The 24,637-nt window shown below is 51.5% G+C and overlaps 1 protein-coding gene across 5 annotated transcripts in view; it reads right to left on the bottom strand.

Annotated features, from left to right (window-relative positions):
• The window catches only part of SHANK3 (SH3 and multiple ankyrin repeat domains 3), a 372,580-nt gene that overhangs the window by 231,912 nt on the left and 116,031 nt on the right, over positions 1-24,637 (bottom strand). For all 5 annotated transcript variants that reach the window (XM_072856101.1, XM_072856081.1, XM_072856107.1 and 2 more), the window contains exon 11: positions 21,495-21,822. In XM_072856101.1, coding sequence (XP_072712202.1) covers positions 21,495-21,822 — 328 coding nt within the window. The remainder of the gene's footprint in view (positions 1-21,494; positions 21,823-24,637) is intronic.

Genomic DNA, 24,637 nt, shown 5'->3' with positions numbered 1-24,637 from the left:
GCTGGAGTCAGTCTGGAGGCAGCGCTGGTGCAGGGGCTGAGGGCGAGGACACAGCAGCATTTATAGAGACGGTCTTCAGCTCGTCCATTGAACATGCAATTCTCAGGCCCTTGATACAATCTGAGCAACTTTCTGCAAGAACTCTGTAGGACAGACTAACTTCTAAATTGCCACTATTACCACAAGCTGCAAGCTATGAGACATGCAGGACCTGACCAGGAAAGGTAACTGCCCTTCTCTGTGAGTCTCCAAGCTTGCATGGAGGGACATGCCCTCAAGTGCTCTTGAGCTTCAGGACACCTCCAGCCTGTTAGAGACGGGTTAGGAAAGGGCTGTCTGACTGATACAACTTCTGCCCCTGGCAGGCTTCAGCTGCAGGAGAAACTGGACTTGGTGGGAGCCAGGAGAATGGCCAGGCTGGGTCGCACGGCACTATACCAACACTCACCAAGGCCAGCTTCAATTTCCAGCTCGCCCAAAGACTCCTGAGACTGGCAGCTTCCCAGGGCCCCGATCTCAGCCAGCCTCAGATGATTCATTCCCACCTCGTGCTCAGACATGTCAATCAGAGCCAGCGTGACAGAAGTGGCCAAGTGCCCCAGGAACGAGGTCTGTGTCAGGACCTGGACAGCCCGTTCAGAGCTATTCTTCCTCTTTAAGGCATCCTCCGAACTGTCACAACCGAGATGAGAGAGAGAAAACTTCAGGGATGCAGTTTGAGAAGTTCCACACAACCAAAGTCACAGACTTAGCCCCAACAAGCAAGCAGCAGGTCTGCCAGCACATCTGAAATGTCGACGGGCGCATTGCCCCAGGCAGGGTTCCCACACGCAGAAACACTACAGCAACACTGGAGCGAAGCTGTGTCAGCTCTAACACGGAGGGAGATAAGGCCTGAGGATGGAAATAATACCTAACCTAAACAGCTCCTACAAATTACACATCTAACGCAATCAGACATGTGTGCTGCTTGCACTTCCAGCAGATACTAAAAGCCAAAAGCTTTCTATCACAGTTTCAACATCCAGGGTGGGAACGAAACACTCTCTACAAACTTCAGGTCAAAGAAATACAACACAACAGTAACAGTCTCACTCTGAGCTAATTAACCAATAGCTAAATACTCCACAAAATACTCCACAAGACCAGATTAAAGGTCCATTAGCCCAGTTCCCTGTCCTTGACAGTGGCATTACAAGATGCCAGTAATTAAGGAGAGCACAGGTGCCTGGACATTTTGGGTGGTCCATTCCCCTTGTGCCTTCCAGCATCCAATGTCGTCATACTGGGGACATTATAGCAGGAATGACCCTGTTCATCCCATTCCAATCTGTGCAAGGACCTGCTCTCCAGGAATTCATCTCATCTCTCCCTGAATCTGCCAGTCCTGTCCACCTCCACGGCCTCCCATGGCAGCCAGCTCCAGACGACCGTTGCCTGCTGCATAAAGAAGGCTTGCTTTTGCCTGGTTTTATCTGGTCTGCCACTAGTCTCCTTGAGAGCCCTCTCCTTCTAATGCTGCAGGATTTGGTGAACAGCAGCTCTGCCTTCACTGTACCCACTGCCTTGGGGGGTTTTGTAAGCCTTGGCCATGCGTCTCCCTGAGCCTTCTCTTCTCCAGACTGGAGAGTCCCAGCCTTCTCAGTCTGTGTTTGCAGGGCAGTTGCTCCATCCCCGTGACCATTTGAGTTGTCCTTCTCTGGCCCTTCTCTAGCTCCACCACTTCCTCCTTGAGATGCTGAACCAGACCTGCACACAGCACTGAAGGTGTGCATGTGCAGGATCAGCATAGCCCCACGTGACGTTGCCCACCTTGCTTTCCATCTCTTCCCTGGTATATTTTGCTGGCTTTTTTGGCTGCTGTTGTGCACAGAGCCTGTGATTTTTGAGAGCTGTCAGCATCAGCTCCGAGACTTCTGGAGCTGTACCCACCAGGTCCATGTTCAGCATTGTATAGCATGTTCAGATGGCTCTTCCCTAGGAGCATTACTTTGCCCTCTCAGTCTGGGAGTCCTCCTGGAGCTCATCAGCATCATTTGGCTACTCAAAAAACTTTCTATCATCCACAAACTTGGAGGTTTCACACACACTCCCTTCTCCAGCTCACCGATGAAAACAGAGAAGGAAACAGGTCCCAACACCATCTGCGGGTACCCCACTGCTGACTGTTTCCCATCCTGAAAAGTGACATTTAAGTCCCACTCTTTGCTTCCTCCCTTTAACAAGCTTTCAATTTTAACAAGGAAGTCTTTCAATTTTTAGTTTCATCAATAGTCTTGATATGAAAACTTATCCAAAGCTTTTCTGAAAATCCAAATATCTTTTGTTCACCAGATCCCCTCCATCCAGAGGTTTGCTGACACCTTGTACAGCTCCTCTATTAGGTCAGCAAGGCAAGTGTCCCTTCACAAAAACCATGCTGATTCCTTCCCAACAGGCTGTCCTCCACATGCTCAGTGACCTTATCCTTTACTGATTGCAGACACCACCATCATACAAGGGATTTCAACAGCTTCCTGGATCCCCTCTGCAGCCCTTCTGGTGGATGGGGATCATGTTGGCAACCCCAGTCCTCTGGCACAGTGGCAGTTTGCAATGACAGGTTTCACACCTCAGCCAGAAATTCTGCAATTTCACATTTAAACTCCCCCAGGCTTTCCTGTAAATGCTAGTATAAGTACTCCTCATGACCTGTCACTTCTCGGTACCAGCAGGCTGGCTCTGTCTCTCCTGTCCAGGTCCCTCCGGTCCTCAAAGGCTCCCCCATTCTTCCCATGCCCAAATACCCCTCTCTGCACCACCATGATCCATGGACCACATGCCAGACCTGTGCCTGCCCTCGGCCTTGTGTGCGCAAGGGGCAGCATGGCTGGGATGCCACCACTGACATCCCGGGCTCTGTCATTTCACCCAGAGTAATGCTGGCGTGAAGCTCTTGGGCAACCTTTTCCCCCTACAATACTAGGAAAACAGCAGAAGCCCTGTAACACCGTGCCATGCACTCTCCTGCTGGAGCTGAAGCAGCTTCTTTCAGCTGCTCTCATTGCGGACACCTACCACCTTGTTAGACAAGGATGAAGACATCTGTCAGGACACCATGGAGAATGACAAGCAAAGGCTGCAGCTGAGAGAAGCTTGGTAAAACTGAGAACAGAATGGAGAGCTTCAGTGGCAAGAGATGCCAACGTGTGGGGCAAGCAAAAACCCAGGCCCACACTGGGAACTCTTGTCTCACACGCATGTGTTTCAGTAACGAGGGCTTCCAATGCCAGAGGAAGCAGAGAGCCTAAGCTGAGATGAATGCTAAAAATGGCTCCTAGAATTTCAGGTAAGATCATTGCAGTCACCTAATCTAACTTTCTTCTAACACAGATGGCAGGAACTGCCTTCAGAACGATGCTCCCTGGCTAGAGCATGGCACACCATCATCCCTGCAGTAGCCCTCCACCACACAGCTGGACTAGAACAGCAGTAGCTCTTGCATCTCCCTTCCAAGGTGTCTCCAAATTCCTCTTGAAAATACGGATAGCACATCAGTACACAAAAGTCAGCGATGCTCAACCAGTGCTCTGTGCAGAAACCAAGCTGCTCATGCTTGCTGCTCCCTTACAAGGCACGCTTGGCTTTTGCAGGCCTGGATCATATTCAGGAGGGTTGGTGTTGGGTTTTGCTATGAATGCTGTGCATGATGATGGCTCCTTTTTCTGAACTGTGTGGCCAGAGGAGTCTTCTCCCAAGCCCACTGCTGCCAGTCCTGAGCTCTGCAAGCTCAGGGGATACTCCCGTGAGCCAGCCATCAAGTCTGATGTGCCACCACTGTTTAACCTAGAGCTTTCTTTCTCGTTAAGGAGAAGTTCAGAGCCATCCTTGTTCTCAGCACAAGACTCAGAGGATGCTTCTATATGTAAAATCATTTCACAGCCCACTCAGTTGTTCAAAGACAGAAGCGCAGGCTCCCAGTCCCCACCAGCTTAGCAGTCCTTCAAATCCTGGTAGTGACCAGTACCAGCTTCTTCCGGGAAAACAGAACAAAACATCAGGTGGATCATTCACCAGGGAAGTTTCATCTAACTTCATGTAGACAGAAGCTGGTCTGTCCCTAAAGAGGGCATTTAAAATCCCTTCCTAAATTGATGGATATAGTCACCCACAGCTTCCTCCTTCTTGCTAGATGAGTCCGGTCTGAGACCCCAAGTGACTGAGTGTGCCCACATGCGTAATTCACTGCTGGGTGGGAAGTTTAGGTCTCTTTCTCTCAATAGACACAACAAGTTGGGAGCAGGAGGGTTCAGAAATAAGCAGCTAAAATTCTGGAAAGACTCCCGTGTGAGAAGGCAGTGAAAAGACGAGGATTGTGTAACTGCAGCAGTCGGAAAACCTTGCAAAGGAAATTAAAGCAAATGGGGAAAAGCTCTTCAGGCACTCAGAAAAAAAGAACACAGACAAAAGAGGTGAGGTGCTATGTGGTGAGGGTGGCATAAAGATAGTCTAAAAATTAAATTAATGCTTTGCCTTGGTTTTGATAAGAATGTAATGCAAAGGTTGACTGGCTAACAGAGATGAGGCTATGGAAATCAACACATACGAAGTGCAGGCAAACCCTAGAACGTTTGTTGTGTTCAGACAGAACGCTGGATAATCTTCACCTCAGATTCCTAAAGGAGCTGGCACATGACAGCAGTGGACCAGTAGCATGCATTTTTAAAGAAGTAACCAAGTCAGGGAAGGATACTATATTGCTCTGAGAGCAGCAAGTACAACTGTGTCTATTCTACGGAGGGGAAAATTGATATGGGCAACAACCTACTTCAGTAACACCCACAGCACTAAAACAGCCAGAGCAGGACCCAAAACTGTCCACAGGCACAAATGACACAAGAAACATTTTCCTGACAGGTACAAGGGGTAATTTTACAATTATGGGAACCCCAAACAGAGTCTGAGAAGGTGACGGCTTGCAATGAGGAGGGCAGACACCACTGCATTTGCTGTGTTCATTAGGGAAGCCTTTGCACAGAAAACTGGCATGGTGCTGGGAATTCCAGATTGAAGATGAGCCGTTTTGCTCCAGTGATCCTGGACTTAAAGGAGTTGTGAAAGATCACGCAGAAGAAAGCGTGGAGGAGGACATAAGAGTCACATATTAGGCAGAAATGTCTGATCACACTTCTGGGCAAACCTCAGCTCAAAAGGCAACGCTGTCCATGGCCACCTGAACTCACCTGCTCATCAGCTGGGGCAGGGAACAGGCAAAGCCCCCCTAACCGGAGCTCTGCAGCGCGGAGGTGGGAGCGAGAAACCATTGTAACCTCAGGTTTCTGCTACCATTTGCAAGCCAGACATTCAGCTCCACACTGGGTTTGTGCACAGTGCTCACTCTCATCATTGTGCATAGCACCGACATATGAACAACAGCAATGTCCTAAACAGGCACCCCTCAAAGGAGAACACAAGCTAAAGTTGACAGCTTTTACAAAACCTGCCCCGGCACTTGTAGAAGTCCCAGAAGATGAGACTGCATGCCCGCACCTTGGGCCACATACCCTGCAGCCATCTGTCTCCTGGTCCAGCACTGGGGATCCCAAGGAGCTCCAGCGCAGAGGGAAAAGCGTGCCAAACCGCATGCATCCACTGCCTGCCTGCGTTGCAGCCACGCTGGTCCCTCACCAGGGCTGGCTCCGTGGCGGGCCCCAGGGAGAGCAGCATGCACCTTGACCAAGGGACACCCGAGGTGTCCTCTCCAGCGCTCATCAAACCCCGGCTGCTCATCTGTCATCCTCTTCACATTGACACGGATAGCTGTGCTATCAGAAATGCAAGTGAAGTGCTGCAGGAAAGGGCTCCCCACCCTGCTCTAAGGCAGATATTTATATGGGCTGTGAATTTTAGGGTCTATTTCAGGATTCTGAGCAAGAAGTGTCACTGCCAGCTCAAGTGCTTAGTGTGGTCAAAGGCATGAATGTTCATCACCGTCTCATGGCACACCTGGGAGATAAGGACCTGCACTTGGCTTTCTAATCCACATGTGCTATTAGACGTCCATGTAGTTTTGTTGGGGCAAGGATCAGTAAGTGACTGCAGGAGAGGGGAATTGAAGCCAAGGTAAATCCCTCTCTCTAGAGATACGACCTAGACCACGACAGCATTTATGGGACCCTGATTCAGTAAACTGCCATTTATAAATAAATATACATCTACAACACCTGATTTTTCTAATCCCTACTACCATGCAAAATCAGAATTCATTTCCTCTGAAGCACTAAGTGTCACCTATTTGCTTCACTGCTAACACCCATGTAAAATATTAGCTTTCTATCATGCTGGGTTTTTCTAAAAGCAACATGTCTGCTCAAAGGATATATTGCAACCATTTTTCCTTCACCTTGCCTCATTTAAAAAATTCTGGTCCTTTTTAACTGAAACTGAGCCAGAAGCAATGAAAAGTCTGGGAAATTTCAGATTGGAAGATATTTGAACAGAAAGATTAAAACTGGCTAAAAAAATTCTTCACTACGAGCAGTCTAGCTCAGTAAATGCCACTGGCAAGACTTCTACCCACCGTAAAGTAATAGCTCCATAAATGGGAAACAACACCACTTTACAACAGTTGAGATTGCTACCCAGTGTCAGCAATGCTGAATTCCAGGCAATATTAGCAATTTCATGCCAAGCCATAAAGCGTGGTCTTATTTGGGGTGCAGATACCATAGCTAGGGAGCCTTATAAAAATGTGTGATAAATACCGCATCATTGAAATGGTAACGATGATATGTTCATTGCTTCAGCACAAGGTCACTCCATATGGCTCACACCAGAAAGCTCCGGGGGTCCCGAGTGCCTTTGGCAGTCTTACAGGGAGACTTCTGCACGCTGGTTATGAGCCACATAAACATTAAACCAAGACATAAAATTCTTAAAAGATCACATACTTTGGGCTGAAGCCCAGCTTCATAACTGGGGCATCTCTTTACCACTCTCGGGTGCCTGGTCCCTCCTGTGAGCCTACCTGGCTGAACCTCCCACGGAGGCAGCTGAGGTGCCCTGAAGTATGGGTGCACAACGCCAGCGCCCATGCCCAGCCCAGCAAGGCGGCCACGCATGCCCTGGAGCGGCAGACAGTCCGGGGAAGCTGCAGCCTTATGTCCTGGAGGTGTAGCCTAATGACCCTCCCAAAATAGCATGTCATCCAAGAGATCATACTGTTCAAACCAGGGCCAAACTCCTGCCAAACCGCAGCTGCCCTCTGGGCAGGCAGACAGGAATTGTAACGCCAAAATGAGCCTACAAAGGAGGAGGTGCTTAATCATTCTGGCCTTGCACTAGGGCACTTTTTTGGGAGAAGCAGGTAAAAACTGGGATTACGGACCGGCCTTCCAGATTTAGTGTGTATTTCAAAGTTGGCCATCTTTAGATAAAATTAAAAGCTGTCCTTCAGCCAAAATGTCCACTGAACTAGGTGCCATGAGCACCGCTCCCTCCTCTCCTTCTGGCCTCGTGCCCACCTGCACGGCGTGCAGGGTGCAGGCGGCTTGCACCGGGGCACGCGGTGTCAGGGTTATTGCAGTCCCTCCCATGCTCAGGAAAACCCCTGGCACTGGCGTCTGTTTTCTGCTCCAAGACTTTGGAGATGCAGGCAATTGCACTGAAGGTGAGCACCACTCCTGCAGCATCAGATGAAGCGAAGCACCAACAGCACGCTGGCAAGCGCACAGACACTTTATGAACTTTGGTACAGGCAGCTTAGCCGAGTTTAAGCACACTGGACCCATCTTCGTCTGCAGGAGCGCAAGTCACCTCCCCGCAGCTGGCCATGCTCTTACCGGACCAGAGCAGCGTTTGCTGGCAGACACCAGGGCTGGACGTCTCACGCTGCTGCACTGAGCTCCAGGAGGACTCAGCTCTGAGCCTGCTGAAAAGCTCTGAGGGGATGGGTGCTTTCCCAGAAAAGGGCCAGCGCCTTGGGACTGCAGGGCAGCACTGCCAGCCTGGCCCCACTGCTGGCACAGCCACAGGGCAAGGAACAACAGCCTCTGCCATGCACTGTCTACATAACTGAGGTAGTTTACGGCAAAACAACAGTATAACCCTAGAAATGGCAATTTGGATTCAGAACTGAAGTCCAGCCTGCACAATCACCAGTGGGAGGCAGGGTTAATTCATAAGGCAGAAGGTATAAAAACCCATAGTAGCAAGGCAGGAATAACCTGCCCCCACACAGGCAGTTTTCTACTCGGAGTTAGAAATTCCCACAATACCTGACAGGAGCTGTAATACCCCTGCCATAACTCCTGTGAGCAGCAGTCCTCGAGCCTTGGCCAGAAGCATCGCTCCTCTGCATCTCCCCAGGTGCTGGGCACGTGCTGCACCTGCACACGAGTTTCCCAGGTTTGTTACCTGATGGGCAGTAATGACTTCCTTTACAGCTCATCATTTCATTGCTTGGTCCCTGCTTCTTTTTGCTGTGAGTCAGCCCTGCAGCCAATGTCAGTTTTAAATACTCTGGGCTGGCAAAACTGAAATTATCTACCAATTCCCTGCACCACAGTATCCTTGTGCCTTGCCAGGGCACCCGGCTCTGCAGCATCTCCGGAGCAGAGTGCGCTCCCCGCTGAGGAGTGCAGTCAGTATTGACCAGCCACTGCTCTGCCTGCCTGCTCATCTATCATCTATAAATAAATGTGTACCTGCTCACATTTACAGAAACAGCGACGCTGTGAGAAATGCAAGTGAATCACTACGGGGAGGGCATTATTATGAACGGGTGCCTCCACCCTGCTCAGAACAGACTACCAGTTTTATGGCTCCTCCAAACCAACTGTTACATTAAATCACATGCTCCTTGTTTGATCCCATTCTTTCCAACATCTCTGCATACAAGAGAGCATCTCCAGGCCCCCGCTAATTCACAGCATTCATCTCTGCCTTCACCCCGCAGAGCTCTGTTCAACGCAGGTTGCCCAATAATGCTCACAATATTCAGACTAGACTGTGCCACTGATGGATACAAAGGCACCGGGATATCTTCGCTGCTACTCACTATGCTGTCTCTTACATTGCCAAACTGCCTGTTTAATTTCTGGCAGTACCTGCACAGCGGGCAAAGCCTCCCCTGAGGTGGCTGCAATGACATCTCGGCTCCTGCCCAGCACTCACACAGGCACATCAGGCACCGGGAGCACTGAGAAGCAGTGCTGAAATGGCACAGAGACGGTGCGAAGGGTGGTGAGCAACACAGCAGGTAAATACACAGAGACAGGCAGCAGGAGGCTGAAGGTGAAGGAGAGAAATTACCGCAGCAGGGCCGAGGGACATCACCTACAGCTCCTCAGGGACAGGAGCAAAGCACAGCGATTCTGCTGTCTCCTATAACTCAAGGACTGGAGACAAGAGTATTAACTCACTCCCCAACGTGAAGCACTCGGAGATCACAGCTGGATGATGCTGGAGAGAAGGAAAAAACTGTTTTACTAATGTATTTGGCAAAAGCAGCTGGACGCACAGAGAACATGTAGATAGCCACAAGCTGAGAGTCATGATACATTATTATCCAGAAAATATATTGCTGGAACCAGCCCAGCACACACCAGGGCACTGCATCAGAGAAGACAACCATGCTATCTGACCATCCACTGCAACGCAGTTTCCTTCCTGGCAAACCTTCGCTTGGGACAGCATCGCCCACCTGCTCGATCCGCTTTGCATTGCTGTCTGCTCTCCAGGTTCCCAGCAAGGAGGTGCGGGCTGCTCACGCCTGCAGAGCCTCGCAATGCTCATCCACACGCCGGGCACTGCCTTTGCTCCCAGCCCCCTGCTCTGAGCGACGCAGCCACTCGCTTCCTGCCAGGAATGCACAGCTGTGCCAAAATTCACCCTGGGTCTTTTGAGGACATTCCCTCCCTGAACCTGCACAGGGACAGAGGAATGCCCAAGTGCGCCCCGTGGGCACGGGGAGAGGAGCAGGGGCTGTTCTGTTAGCAGGACACACAAATGACAAGTGAGGGACGAGAAACTCATACTGAGATCCTGCAGCTGCAAGCAGGCACCCCTTAAAAAAAAAAAAAAAAAGGTTAAAAAATTAAAAGAGGAAAGAAAGAGCCCCAAGCAGAAATATTCTGTGGATTGAAAAGCTCGTCTGGGAGAGCAACATTACAGTGATGGACTGGGAGCGGTGCACTGGGAAGGATGCCGGCGGTCCTCCGGCACAGCCAGGCCATCCGCGGGACTCACCTGCCCGTGGGCTGGCACAGGCAACTGGCGCGGCCGCCTCTGCTCAGACCCTGCCAGGTACCCCCTGCCGAGGGGGGGCTGGACACCCCGGAGAGGCCCGCAGGGGCAAGCTGGTCCCAAGAAAACACCCTCCTCAGCAGCAAGCTGACGGTCAAACGGCAAGTGTAAATCACAGGCAGTAAATCTCAACAGGCATAGATCGCAATGAAGTACCAATGATGAGAAATGAAGCCACGGGAGTTGCATGGCACAGCTGGGTACGAAGGAAATCGCGTTTCCTTCTGGTAGCTTTAAATGTCACCTCCCAATCTCACTGACGCTTCCCTTCCTCTGGACAAACCCAGCCACCCCCCGGCCACCCCGGCCCATTGCTGCTCCGCTGGCAGACCCCTCCTCAGCAGCACTGCTGCCTGCCCCGAGGCACTGCTCGGGGCCTCTGCTCGGCTGGGGCGACCGGGGCTGCACTCCAGCCAGGTAACAGCGTCCCACCGAGTGACAGAATAGCATCGTCACGTTATTGACGTTATTTTCCATCTCACTTTATACATTCTGATGCTTTGTTCTGTATTTTAATGAGTGAGTCCTCATAAAAAAGCAGGGATTTTTCATGGCGGCGCTGACAAGGAAGCCTGTGGGACTGCAGTTAATTTAAAATCTAGCAAAATGTAGAAGCTGTCTGAACCTCCTCCTTGCAGTACACATTGCCTGTATTTATCAAAGGCCATTGCCTGGCCTTTGAAGTCTCACAGTTTCCTCTAGTACAAACTAACTAAGCCAGGGACCAGCAATACAGAGACACGGAGCGAGGGAGGCACAAAGACCAGCTCTGGAGGGTTTGCAGGGGCCCCAGAGCCCCAGGCTGTCCTGAATTAGGATTCTGAAAGACACGGAGAGCTGCTGCCTGGTCGCAGGCTGCCTGCTGCCTGCCACCCTGGGGGCAGCAGCTCTGCCTCCCACCGCTGCAGGGCAGGAGTCAGGAGCCAATGCCAAGAGCAGCCTCCAGCTCGGGTAAAAGTAAGGACTGGCACACTGCCCTGAAAGGCTGTCAGCCCGACTTAAACAACAGAGTGAGTTTTTGCTATATTGTTGTCACAGCAGTAGTCATTTTTAATGTGGACAATTTCTTTTCTCTTAGATAAAGTTCATGGCATTGCTCTGCATCATACCCGTAAGTGCCTAGTTTCCATATTAACCTCACACGAGGGGAAACCTAATGGAAGCTGTCAAAACCCTTGAGCGTTAGCTCCAGTCAGTGGTCCGCTTTGCTTTACTCTCTCTCTCTGTTTTCCTACTCCCGTCTCCCATTTGGCCTTTGCTCCTCATCTCCATCATTCATTCTGCTGTTCCCAGCCCTGTACTGTCAAAAAGATCAAAACGCTATATGGGGGGAAAAACACTCTAAAGCGTTATCTGTACATCATTGTAACATTTATAATGTAAAGTTTTAATGTTTTGGACTAGTAAAATGGAAATCCCCTGCTAAAAAAATCCCATTACAGTTTGAGCCCTTCCCCCCTCATGTAGCCACCACCTGCTAAACATAAATACGTTGTGTAGTCCTGTTCACACTTGCCATCACAGTACTCTGCTCAGGGTGACATGGTTTCTCTTCCCAAACCCTGATTAGCCCTTCCAGCTCAGGGGGAGAGGGCAGTAAAGGAATTCTCCTTCCGGACACTCTCTATCCTGCCTGTTGCACTGGGACCTCACCTTGGCTGAAGACGTCAGATCCCACCAGAGTCCACGCAAATTCCTCCTTTGGAAGACAGCTTCACTTTGCTCTTGGCAGCTCACGCTGTCTTCCCCAAACCCAGATTCCTGCTCCCAGTGGTCCCTTTACTCTCAAGTAGTCTCCTAGACCAGCTATACCTCCTTATTGATGATCTCCTCTTCCAAAGGTCCTGCTTCGTGCAGCTCTGCCTGGATCATGCCATCGCTTCCTGTATCGCCCTTACGGATGTTGTTACGGCTTTTGATTTTTCAGGCCTTTCTGATGAATTTCTGTTATCTTTTTGAAACTCCTCTTCTGAAGTTGGCACGGCAAGTGTTTTCAGTGCCTCTCCTTCCTCAAGATGCTGAGCCCAGTAAATCTGTTGTCGTTCACCACTCCATGTTTTCTGAAAGGTGGCTATTCCTGTAACTCCATGCACAGGCAGCGCCAGCGCGACGTGCAGATAAATGCAGCGCAGCCGCTCCTCCAATGCACTCTGGAGGGAACGGTCCCCGCGGGGATTGCCGATGGAGCGCGAGCCACTCCCCAGAGCTCCTGGCCTGGGACACACGACCACAGGGCTCTCATCGTTAAGCTCTTCCCCACCAACGAGCCACCCCACCGCTGGGCTCTGGCAGCCCTCCCATTCCCGCACCCCCAGGCTTGGGGGTTGTCTCCACAGTAGCTCTGGATTGCATCAGCCATTCAAACTTCAACTCCTCAGACTCCGCCAAACCTTCCCAAATACTGCTCCAACTGTCCGGTACCTAATCTCATCTTCCACATGTCAGATCAGATTTAATGCTAGCCCGTCATGTCTCCTCACTCTACCAACATGCCAAGACCTTCCTCCACTGCCGGGCGCTCCAGTTCACCCAGAACAAAACAGCTCACCAGGAGGGTCCTGCAAACTGCCACGCTCCAGAAATCCTGCAGTACAGTTTTCAGACACAAAAGGCAACGTTTTAACCAACAGAATACGTGAAAGCCTGTCCAAATGCTCTGCTATTTATTCAGGTGTTGAGTTGTATTTATTGTAGAGAGCGCTGTGTGCATCGCTCACTCTCTTTGAACTGCTGCAGATTTTTGTATGTATTTGGTAAGAACGCCCCGGCCAAAAGCTGGGACTATCATCGCGAGGGGTGGCCCTTCAGTCCTGGAGGCAGGGCAGGCATCTGCACCCCAGCAGAGGAGAGCACACTGCTGGGCACCTCCGCTCGTCTGATCTAGTCCCATTTTAATTTTGCCCAACTGAAACAAATATTCCTGAAGCTTTGCTGGTATCCCAGACTGACAGCACATATTCTTATGGGAACTTTGAGGCAAACAGAAAAAGCTATTACAGAGACAAATATGCCTGGCATGGAGGTAATCTCACTTGAATATTGCTCAGATTCCCTTTTGGTTTATCAAAACTTAAAAGGCATTTGTCCTAGTTACTTCAGGTGCGTTTTGGCGTGCATTGAGGGGAGCAGCACGTCTCAGAGACGTTTTGTGGTGCAGGCAGTTACTCGCACGTTTAAGGTGAGACTTGGTCCTGAGAGGACGTTCTGCCAAAGCAGGTTTCTCTCCTGCAGCGGACGGACGGTGGAAGGGAGCTGGCTCTGGGGTGCGTACAGGGTCTACAGCGGGGCCCTGCTGGGAGCAGCTGCCCTGCAAGGGCTGGCAAGGCAGGAGCCCGGGGTGAGGGCAGGGGTGTGGTCCCGGGGGACAAAGATGATGGGCCGGCAGGATGGTGATCCTGGGAATGCCAGGCAAGTCCTGGGCACAAGGCGGGTCCCAGAACCCGCCAGGCACAGGCACCCCATGGCATAGCCCGGGACCAGCGATGAGGTCCCCAGCCAAGGGGCTGCCCCCAGTGAGGCTTCCCGCACCCTCTTGGCTCGGTCCCATCCCAGAGCCTGACCCTGGCTGTGGCTGGGGCAGCTGCAGCCCTCAGCAAAGGGCAGGAGCACACCCAGCGGGGAGAGACGAGGCCCTTCCAGCTGCTTTACTTGACAGGTTTTTGGAGCCCACTTTTCTCTTTGAGATGGGAGGGATGGACCAGATGACCTCCAGCTGTCCTTTCCAACTTAAATTACTCCGCAAGTCTGTAACTCCTCTGCAAACACCCTGTATTTCCTGCACAAGGTCTCCAGGGGACTCTGTCTCCTCACGGCGCGTTTCTCCACAAAGCACTGTCCATCTAAGTACTTACTTGTGGAGTTGTCTTGGACCATAGCGTCACGCTAGGAGCAAGAGATCCCCTACCTATGCTCTTCACTATCCAACCCTAAAATAAAACATCATACCCAAAGTGCTGGGCATGGCCTGGCATTGCTGCCCTGCTCAGCGCTATCAGCTGAGCTGCAAATAGCGCAGAAGGACCGTAAGCAGCCTGGTGACCCCAGGAGTATCCAGAGAAGTGGGTGGCCTGTGCATCACCCACCTTCAGGTTCCCCCCCACCACCCCAGGGATTTATCTTTGAGAAGCTTCTGTAGGGGGACTCAGGCTACAGCTGTGACGCAGAGGGGACTCAAATCAACAGCTGGTGCCAAGCTGAAAACTGAGGCTCAGAGGAGAGAATGAAACAAATTGGGGTAATTTCTTTTCAAATCCCTGATGCAGGTAGAACAAATCAAATGGATCTAACCCTTTCAAAAGCCAGGAAGGGAAAACAAATCGTCTAAGGCTTTTAATAAATTAATAAATAAACCACTGACTTCGTACTTAGGGCAAAGATCTCATTCACATGGCTGAGGAAAAAAAGGGCTTGGGAATAGTGAATCAGTTCATATTGTTAAAAGTAATAATACGAAAAAAGAGATTGGGACAAGGCATTTGTTTTATTAAACCCCCCAAGGAAAGGTCAAGAATATTAGAAAGAAAGTCCCCAGGTTCTGGTTGATGCAATAACTGCAGTTTTAGCAATTTCAGAAGAAGGATGTTTGTTCAAGGTGGCAAAGTGCCAAGAATCTTCAGGGGAGGTGCTAGAAAAGGATGCTCTCTGTATTTACTTGCTGCTGAAGAGCACTGAGCTCAGTGCAGTTTTTATGGAGAGTATCTGTCTGAACAGGACTCTACCAGCCAGCCATGCATCAGCAATTCACATTCCCTTTTGCAGAGATAGTCACGGATAGGACCAAAGGAGGAGGTAAGGAGGAGGTATTTCAGAAAGCAGGGAGGATAATCCCTGGTTTCCTCAGCACATGTCCTGCTCTTTAGGCACATGCCACGGGCAGGCATCAGAAAAGACACCGGGCTTGCCAGATATCCATTCCGATCCAGTGCAGTGTCTTCCGCTATGCCCCTCTGATGCTAGCTTATGGGACTTATGGGACGAGATTGCATTTATCCAGAGATCTACTGGGGAAGGATCAGGACACTGACTGTCCAGCAAACTCTTGGGCTATATTCATGACAATTTATTTTTATAGAGAAGGTGCAGAAAACAGCCATAGAAGCTCTTTTAGCGCTTTGATTCCAAGTGGCTGAAAATGTGCAGGCAGAGGTAACGTTGGCAGGAACAATCATGAAATGGTAAGTGTTCGGCAGTTCTTGGAAGAAAGCAAGAAAGACCAGCAAAATATGAGCAATGCATTTTGAGGCCAAGCTCTCTATGGTCTTGAATACTGGAGGCAAGGCTTCATGAAAGGTCAGCCCTGGGTGGGACACATGGCCTCCAGAGGACCCTTTTAACCCAAACTATTACATGATCCCCTGATGGGGACGGTGAAGGAAAACGGACTTCAGGCCTATCCCAACATGGAGGATGCATAAGCAGTGAAGTAAGAAACCAGCTAAATCATAAAGACAATCATTGACTTCAAACACACTACATAAACTGGAAAACAGGAGTGATTGCTAGGGACAGATGTAAAGGAAAAGCACAAGCCAACAGAAGCAAAAATCTGGACAGCACAAGCATGAGAGGAAATACCACCATGGCAAGAAGAAGGTATTCATTCTGTAAATACACTGACAGCAAGAAAAAGATCCCAGGAATTGCTGGTAATTGTGCTCCTTTGGCTAACTGCAGAGAGGGGAAGCTTTCAATGGATGAAATTAAAAAGACCAATGTGCTTAATACCTGTTTGTCTTTAAATCAGAGATCAACCATGAGATTTCAGAGGCAGAGAGTTAAGATCCTACCTGGAAACCAGAAGCAGGAATTAATTAAGAATATTTGGATGTGCCTGACTACACATGTGGTAGGAAGTTTAAGAACAGATTGAAGCAATCTAAGAACACCTAAGGTCACCTTTGAAGGCTCATGTTATATAGAGTGTGTCCAAAAGAGTAGAAAATAGCAAATGGCCAAAAAGGGTGAAAAAGAAAAGCTAAAGAAATACCGTCAGTTCACTTCTTGGAAAAAAACATTGGAACAAATAACAAGCCAAAGTGTTTGTGCTTGCCTAGAAGGAAGCAACATGGTAACAGTCAGAAGGGATTTGTCAAGGACAGACCGTGAGAGGAGCTGGCTGCCGAGTAGCAGCCACACACCTCGGCCTTCGCTGGGCTCCTCACAGCCCCACAGCTGCCCTGAGACCACCCGACCGCAGGGCGGGAGAACGACCCTCCGATGCCTCCCTGTCAAAGGTGGAGATACCCGGGGGCTGACTGAGTCACCGTCTCCTTTAGCAATACGAACGATGGATTGGAGAAGATCCTGGCCAAATCTACAGGCAGTACAAAGGGGCTGCAAAATACTCCAAAGAACAGGATTAGGGTTTAAATGGATCCTGATAAACTGAAGGTACTAAATCTACACAGGAATCATCAACTGCACAAGGATTCAGATACGGAAACACTGGTTATGTAGTGGGTTTTGAGGGGGAAAAAACGTGGAGGCTATCACACGCTGAATGTGAGTCACACATCACACCATTTCATAAAATGCAATATGATGAGCTATCAAAACTACAGCCTGAAAGACATGCAACGCAATTCTGCTGCCGCACTCCTCTGCTGCTGTGTGCCTGCTCTGGGCACCGCACTGCCGGGAAGGAGTGGGACAGCGGGAGCCTGGAGAGGAGCCACGGCAGGACCTCAGAGAAAACGGACCTTTGGGCAGGGCAAGGCAACGGGGGCTAACAGCTGACAGAAGAGACGACACCGAGGAAAACATGGCAAGCAGTCTTCAGCGCACGCAAGACTGCTGTGAGGGGGAAGTGAGTGAGCTCTTCACCATACCTATGCAGAGTAAACGTGGCATAACAAGCTAGTGGGAGAAATTTCAGATCAGACATTAGAAAACTTCCTAGTGGTGAGGACAGAGGGAGGCAGGAGTGAGGAAAACACCAGAGCATGCCCATCACCGGGGTTTCCCAAGAACAGGCAGGATGAGCACAGTCGGTGTTCTGTGGGTTAGACCCTTCCCAGTGGTCCTCCCTGGACCCCAACGATCCACAACACAAGTGGGGGTTTCAGAGCCAACTGCATTGCCAACAGCCTCCCCCAGGGCTCACTCCCAGGAGCAGGTTATTAGCACAAACGCAGCAGACCACCAGAAGGCATTTGGGGACATGCCATGCATGGCTCATCCAAGCCACACTGGGGTGGATTAACCTTGGGCATCACCCAGGTCCTTTGCTCCACGCTCCTTGCAGCCCTGCACATCCCACTCGAGAGAGGCTCCTGGCCACAGTCCATCCCTTACCGCGGGGATGGTTGGCCCTGGGCTCGCACCCACCACCCCTGCTCCAGGGTCAGACCTGTGCTCCCACGCTCAGCCTCCCCCAGCCAGCCAGAACCGCCGCTCAGCCTCCGTGGAGGCTGGAGAGCCGCAGACCACGGGAGGACTCAGGCACCAGAACCACTGCTGTGGCTGAAGTCGTGAGAGTAACGTGGACAAATGACTGCTCCTGCTGTTAGTACCGCTGAACGCCAGCGCTGAGGCTACCGCCGGCCAGTCCACAGGCATGCAAAGTGCTTCTGCGCATCATTTCTGGAAAAAACGAAATGCTAATGCTAAACTAGTTTTCATTTAAATCCTCTTTGCCATCCTGAATATATTTGCAAAACAATCAGAATTTTGCTGGGAGTTTTCGCCCTCAGAATAAAGAATTTTGGGGCAACATTGCAGACACTAAATTTTCTTGATATTTACTCTAATAAAAATCTGACCCAGAATCAATTTTTCTGCAAGATTTTTCAAGGAAGATGTGAGAGGACTCCGCAGGTTTACAGATGCCTTGTCACTTACCACAAAGCGAAGGCTCTCTTGTTTGAAAATAAAACATCCCTGGGAACTGAGTATTCAGATGAGATAGGGATCACTGCACGGCTCTTCCCCAGCCCCGGAGTAAATAAAAGCTCTGTCAACACACAAACACACTGGGAACCGACCGGGAGAGCGATAAGGCCAAACAGCAAGTGAAAGAAATACTGGGTCAAACAGAATACCACTATTAATTAGCTGCTCTAAGCACTTGTTAGCACACAGCTTCGCTTCATGCTGAACAGCAACGGTGCGTGCATACATCTGTGTAATTTAACAGAATATCAGCCCGTGCGACTTGGAGAGCGGCACCCACTCTGCATCCCCGGCCATTGCGGGGCGGCAGCGACGCGGGGGCAGCCGTGGGAAGGGCCAGCGGAGTTGACACCCTCCCCAGGCACCACCGGGACCCCCGCGGCCAGGAGAGGGGGGCAGCAGGCAGGAGGCCCTCTGGCCCCTCTCTGCTCCTCCAGGAGTTTCCGGCCACTCACGCCCACGCAGCACTGCTCTCCAACGGGCACCGCGTGGTGACAGCCAGCCCTACACCAGAACGTCCCTTTTGCGCTACCCTGCTCACAGCCCAGGGCAGCCAACCCCTGCCCACCACACAACTGACGGGACGGGACACAGGACAGCGGCTATTGTGCTCAAACCCCGCTGCCTGATCAACAGCCTTTGCTTTTCCTCCCCTCTGACTTATTGCCTCTGCTTTTCTCCCATCACTAAGACCACCTTTGTACGATCCTGACAGCTCTGAACTTGCCAGCGCGTACCAGCCATTGAACATGCAGGTTGCATGCACGTGACTTTCACTTGCCCCGAACTCGGTGTAATGAATTTCATAATCCTCCTATCCCTGCAAAAATATACAAGTATCTGAAAATAATGGAGTAAAATGCACTTTTATATGCATTTTATAAAATGCATATGGCTAGGAATAATTAAGTCATCTTCAGCAATCCTTTAAAAGTTTGCACAAGCAGGAGACAGAAGAAAATGGGGCAAACACACTCTAAGCAGCGCTTGGCAGCAGGATGAAGAGGCAGCTGCCTTCCTCTGCCCTTTCCGGGCACTCACTGAGCTGCGACAGAAGGCATGGCGAGCAGCCTTCCCACAGGCTTCAGCCCAGAGCCGGTCAACCCAGGCGCAAACACTCAGCCGGTACTTCGGAGGTCTGTGCACCAAGTCGAAGAGGAGCCCCAAGCCTGCAGCAGCATCCCACCCCTCCCACGCTCGGCAGGGAGCAAACGGGCCGACGTGGGGCCAGCAGACGGGGCGGCAGCTACCCAGGCCGGAGCTGGCAGCACAGCACACCAGCTGCTGGCCACCAGCTCTTCCAGTGGCACTGGAGACCCGCTTTTGCGAGCCCCCCTCGTGCTGCTGCCCTCGGCAGACCCCAAATCCCCTGGCACCTCCATGCCCAGCCGTGCTCCCGCTCTCCCCCCGCCAGGAACTGCCCGGCTGGGTAAGGCTCGACTCTTCCCCAGCTGCCCTCCTCTGGCCTTGCCATCAGGTGCTCCTGGTAATTTTGGGAATACTTCCAAAAGCTATTGATTATAAAAGCCCACAGTATATTTTTTTACCCACACCAACCTCCTAATGCTTTTATAATCATACTGTGCTTCTGGCTTCAGCAAGTCCCAAGGCAGTGAATTCCTGAGCTAACTGCAGGGTGGAGAAAAACCACTGTTTCGTACTGCTTTTGAGCGTGCTTGCCATTAATTTCATTACATGCTCCTTTCTCCTTGTGCCATGAAACAGGCAGAGGTTCCCTATTTCCCTCTGATAAGCCATTCAGTATTTTCAATATTTTTAACATATTTCCTCCTATTCATCCTGTTTCTAAGGTAACAATCCTGCTCTTCTAAGTCTCTCTTCAAAGCAGAGATTTTTTTTTTTCTCGATCCTGATCATTTTCACTGCATCTCCGAAACCCTTTAACTCACACTGTTCGTGCTGACTGGTAGTGCCCAGCCTGGTGCGCAGCACTCTGAGGTGCCATCATTGATTTTGACCAAGGCATTAGACTGTTTTCCATATTATCATCCATCACACTGTTAGGTCATCTAATATCGCTGCATTTTGTACTGAAGTTGCACATTGAGCAGAGGCCTCCATTGAGCTGTTTAGAAAACATCCTGCAGCTTTTCCTGAGTTAAACTATTAATTAAGAATCCTAGTAGGTACCTGAGTGGTTCAATTTTTTCCCCTCTAGTAGCTATTTTACATTTATTTTCATTATTTTTTATTCACTGACATGTTTCTTTTTCCCCAGATTCTTTAGATTGCCTCAAAGGGCCTCAGAGCTGTTTCTGCTATGGAGTTAATGTAAATAGCTGCCATCTGCAGACTGGTTCTTCAACGTTCAAATCCTTTTCTCGGTCATTAGTGAACACAGCTACAACCCAGACCTGGTACTCACTCTTCAAACTCTTGCTCTGGCCTCACACATCAGAGTTTCTCGTTACCCTTTCTGAGCAGATGCTGCTTTACATCAGCCGTGGCTGCGGTCGCTCTCGCCTCTCCACTAACAGAGGGCTTCCGAAAGCAAAGCCTGACCCCAGTGGTCACCAAAGGGACCCTCAGCCACGAAGGCTCTCCAGCAGCACTTCTGCTGTCTGAGGGGAGCAGCGGCCATCCTCCTGGATCAGAACGGTTGCCCATGCTGGGCTTCCAGCCGAAGGCAAGCACCAGCAGTGGTGAGGAGTGTCAGAGCCCATGTTCGCATTGCACATGGCCAGGGAGCGACAGGGAGCAGCGGGAGAACGCGAGGTCCATGTTGCTCCCATGCCTCTGAGCCACAGAAACTACGCAAAGCACAAGGAAGGCCTCCCCATGCCGCTCAGTGGGTCGGGCGAGGGTGTCCATCAGCTGCTCCCGGGCCCCGGTGGGTTCAGCAGAGCAATGCCACCACCCAGGTCCATAGGTGGAATACCAATAACCGCAATAACCACAGCTTGGTTGGGACGCATTAGGTGTTGGCTTATCTGCAATGTGCCACCTCGAAGTATTAGTTTTCAAGATGCATTCATTGTCATAGCAACGACAAGCGCAACGCGGTATTGATGTACTTACCATTTTTCTGAGATGCAAGATTAGACTGAGGGCTGGGGAGAAGATTGAGGAAAAAACCCCTCGGTGCTTGCTCCAGGCCCCAGGCAGCCCTGCTCCCTGTGGCGCACAGACAGGGAGACACAGGGCCGCATCGGGCTCCACGGGCCTTCCTGCTCCCCACCTGCTGCCCGCGGTCCCGCCGGTGCCCGGCCCTCTGTGGGCACAGGGGCTCCAGTGGGTGCCGAGGCATGCGCCAGCCATGGCATGCGGCAGCCTCGCTCTGCTTCCCCCCGGCCCCTTACCTGGCCTTGCCACGGCTGCTCCTCCGGAGCGTGGGCAGGTCGACCTCCTTCTCCTCCTGCACCCGCTGCAGGGACGGGGAGCGGCTGTGGGCACTGCGGGCGCTGCCGGAGCTTGCCAGGCTGCCATCCCCCGCCGCTGCCTCCTGCATCTGGGCCAGCAGCTGCGGGGGCAGGCTGCGGAGTGAGGGCACTGGCGAGTAGGACGCCCGGCTCTCCGCCTTCAGGTTGTTGTCGCTGGCCGAGCGCTGCAGCATGCGCGGGGAGGAGAGGCCACCGGCGCCGAGGATCCGTCTCCGCTTCGTGTAGCTGGGAGTTTCTCTGAAAGGCACTGCAAAAGAACCAGGGAAAGCAGCATTAGCTACCAGGCGCACAGGGCAAATCTGGCATCGGCCAGCCATGCTCGGGCTGGAAGACGGCGGCAAAGCAGGAGGGCTGGGAAAGCATGCGGAGCTGGGCCGGGAGGGCAGGAATGGCCGGGGCAGAGGAGGACACAGCTCCGCCTGCTTCCAGCTCCTCTCCCTGCACCACCCGGGGAAACTGCCCCGGGAGCACAGGGGGCAGGCGAGCCTGACCACGGCGCACCGGCGTGGGGAGGATTTGGAGGTGGCATCTCAGGAAGCATCAAGGAGCGCTGCCAGAGGGGGAGGCAGCGCCAGCAAGGGCACCCGGGGAGGGTGCGCAGGGCCACCAGCAGGACCCCTGCCAGTCCATCTCCAGCTGCCACCCCAGTTCAGAGGTGGTGACACGTGCACAGGATATTGACACTGGCAGCAACCCAGCCACCGCTTACTCTTCTGTTTCAGAGGCAGGAAAGGCCTAAATCTATAGCTTCAGGCACGTGCCAAGTGCAAGCCTAGAAAATACAATGCACAGAAGAAAATACCAGCCAATCCCTGCCCTACCTGACACGCTACCTAACCCTCAGGAGTCTGCGGAAGAAATGGACCTCATGAAGCCACCTGAAGATACAAACCCTGCCTCTGCCTGCGGCTCTGCAGAGGGAGAAAGAGTGGAAATGGGGAACCCGGCGCGGTCACAGGGGAAGCGGGCTTTACTGCAGAGCCACAGCACTGCAGACCTCAGGTCAGGAAAGATGCATTTTCCTAAATTTTGTTTAGTGAATCCATTTCCTTCCTAAAGCTTAACATGCTTAAAGTTTGTCTGACATGTGTGGCCATGTCCAGCGGGGAGCCCAAAGTTGACAATATCCAGCCCATTTCTGGTGCAAACATAGTGGCAAAAGCAAGGGGACAGGTAAAGCACACAGAGGTCTCCTGCCTTCCTGCTCAAAGGCATGCTCAGAAGCGGTGCGACCCTGCTAACAGGGAACCTCCTGCCCCACCCGCATTCGAGACTCCCCTGGCTTCGTCCTTCCAAGGCCACCTCTCCCACAGCAACTTGCACACAGGTGTGTGAGCCCTGAACACACGCCGATGGCCACCACCAAGGGGCTGCAGAGGACGGGAGCAGCCGGGGTCAGGGCAGGATGCTGCCTGAGGTTGAGCGAGGCCTCAGACCTGTGTCACCCTTGACCAAACACCTTGAAGGCACTTCCCAGCTGTGCTGCACGGCCGCACTCACAATATTTTTCCAAGGAATATTTTAGGTTCGAAGTACAAGAATTTCAGGCTCCTGTAAATCTTCCTGTTGTCATAGCAACGCGATGCGTTTGCTCTCTGATGAGTTTCAACCACGTGGCAGGGGAATTTCTGCCGGCAGCGTCTGCGCTCCCTGCAGCGGCTCAGCCCAGCTCCCCAGCCTCCTGCTGCTGGCTACCTGCCCGCAGCCTTGGTGCTGCCATTGCCCCACGTCCAGGCCACCCCAACAGGAAAAACGGGTCAAAATCATAGAATCATAGAATTGTTTAGGTTGGAAAAGACCTTTAAGATTACTGAGTCCAACCGTTAACCCAGCACTGCCAAGTCCACCACTACACCATGTGCCTAAGCCCCATGTCCACATGGCTTTTAAATACCTCCGGGCATGGTGACTCCACCACTTCTCTGGGCAGCCTGTTCCAACGCTGGACAACCCTTTCAGTGAAGACATTTTTCCTAATATCCAGTCTAAACCTCCCCTGGCGCAACTTGAGGCCATTTCCTCTCATCCTATCACTTGTTACCTGGGAGAAGAGACCGACCCCACCTCTCTACACCCTCCTTTCAGGCAGTTGTAGAGAGCGATAAGGTCTCCCCTCAGACTCCTTTTCTCCAGGCTGAACAACCCCAGGTCCCTCAGTCTCTCCTCATCAGCCTTGTGCTCCAGACCCTTCCCCAGCTCCGTTGCCCTTCTCTGGACACACTCCAGCCCCTCAATGTCTCTCTTGGAGTGAGGGGCCCAAAGCTGAACACGGCATTAGAGGTGCGGCCTCACCAGAGGCCACCCAGAGGTGACAGGCAAGGAGGGATGTCAGAGGGAAAGAAGCAAAGCCTGATATGGTGCAGTCCCTGGGGTAAAATGTGCTTTGGATTCAATGTCTGGGAGTTTGCAGGACTGTAGCATGCCGGACACTGATGTACAGCCTGTCCTACCAACACAACCCGCTGGAGAGGAAGCCACAGTCAGGGCTGACTACAAACACGTCGCAGGCAGTGCTGAACAGGTTTGGTTGACAAGGACTGCCGCCCGAGCTCATGTGTCATCCAGACATATGACAGATGTCCAGGAGGCATTTAACTTTGTACTACGTCACTTTTCATAGAAAACCACTTTACAAAAATCAGAGACGCAAACATTAAATGGATGCATGTCATGGTAACTGGCGGATCTAAAAACTATTAGAAATTGGACCTAGTCACTGGAAATAAAAGGAAGTTTCTTGCTAGTCTCAAAGAGCTGTTTTCCAACCAAGCCAAGTCAGTAACTTTAAGCATGGTTCTTGGAAAAAAGTACAGAATTACTTTTACTAAAAGTGCCAAACACTGCCTAGTGATAAAAGCACGTCAGTCAGTGCCTGAATACCTTTCCAAACTGAAGGCCAAGGCACATACTGGTCAAGTGAGTACACCGATGGTGTACTTCCAGGGACCAACACCATAGGTGAAAGCGAGCGATCAGGGGATTGTAACCGGAGAAAGGCCGTGAGCTCATAGCATCAGTCAACCAAACAGGAGCTCAGTGCTGTTCTGCCAGAACAGAGTCAA

The sequence above is a fragment of the Ciconia boyciana genome, chromosome 1, assembly GCF_034638445.1.
Source record: "Ciconia boyciana chromosome 1, ASM3463844v1, whole genome shotgun sequence".
Classification (NCBI taxonomy): domain Eukaryota; kingdom Metazoa; phylum Chordata; class Aves; order Ciconiiformes; family Ciconiidae; genus Ciconia; species Ciconia boyciana.
The sequence above is the reverse complement of the archived record's forward strand: the minus strand, read 5'-3'. Positions and strand labels throughout refer to the sequence as shown.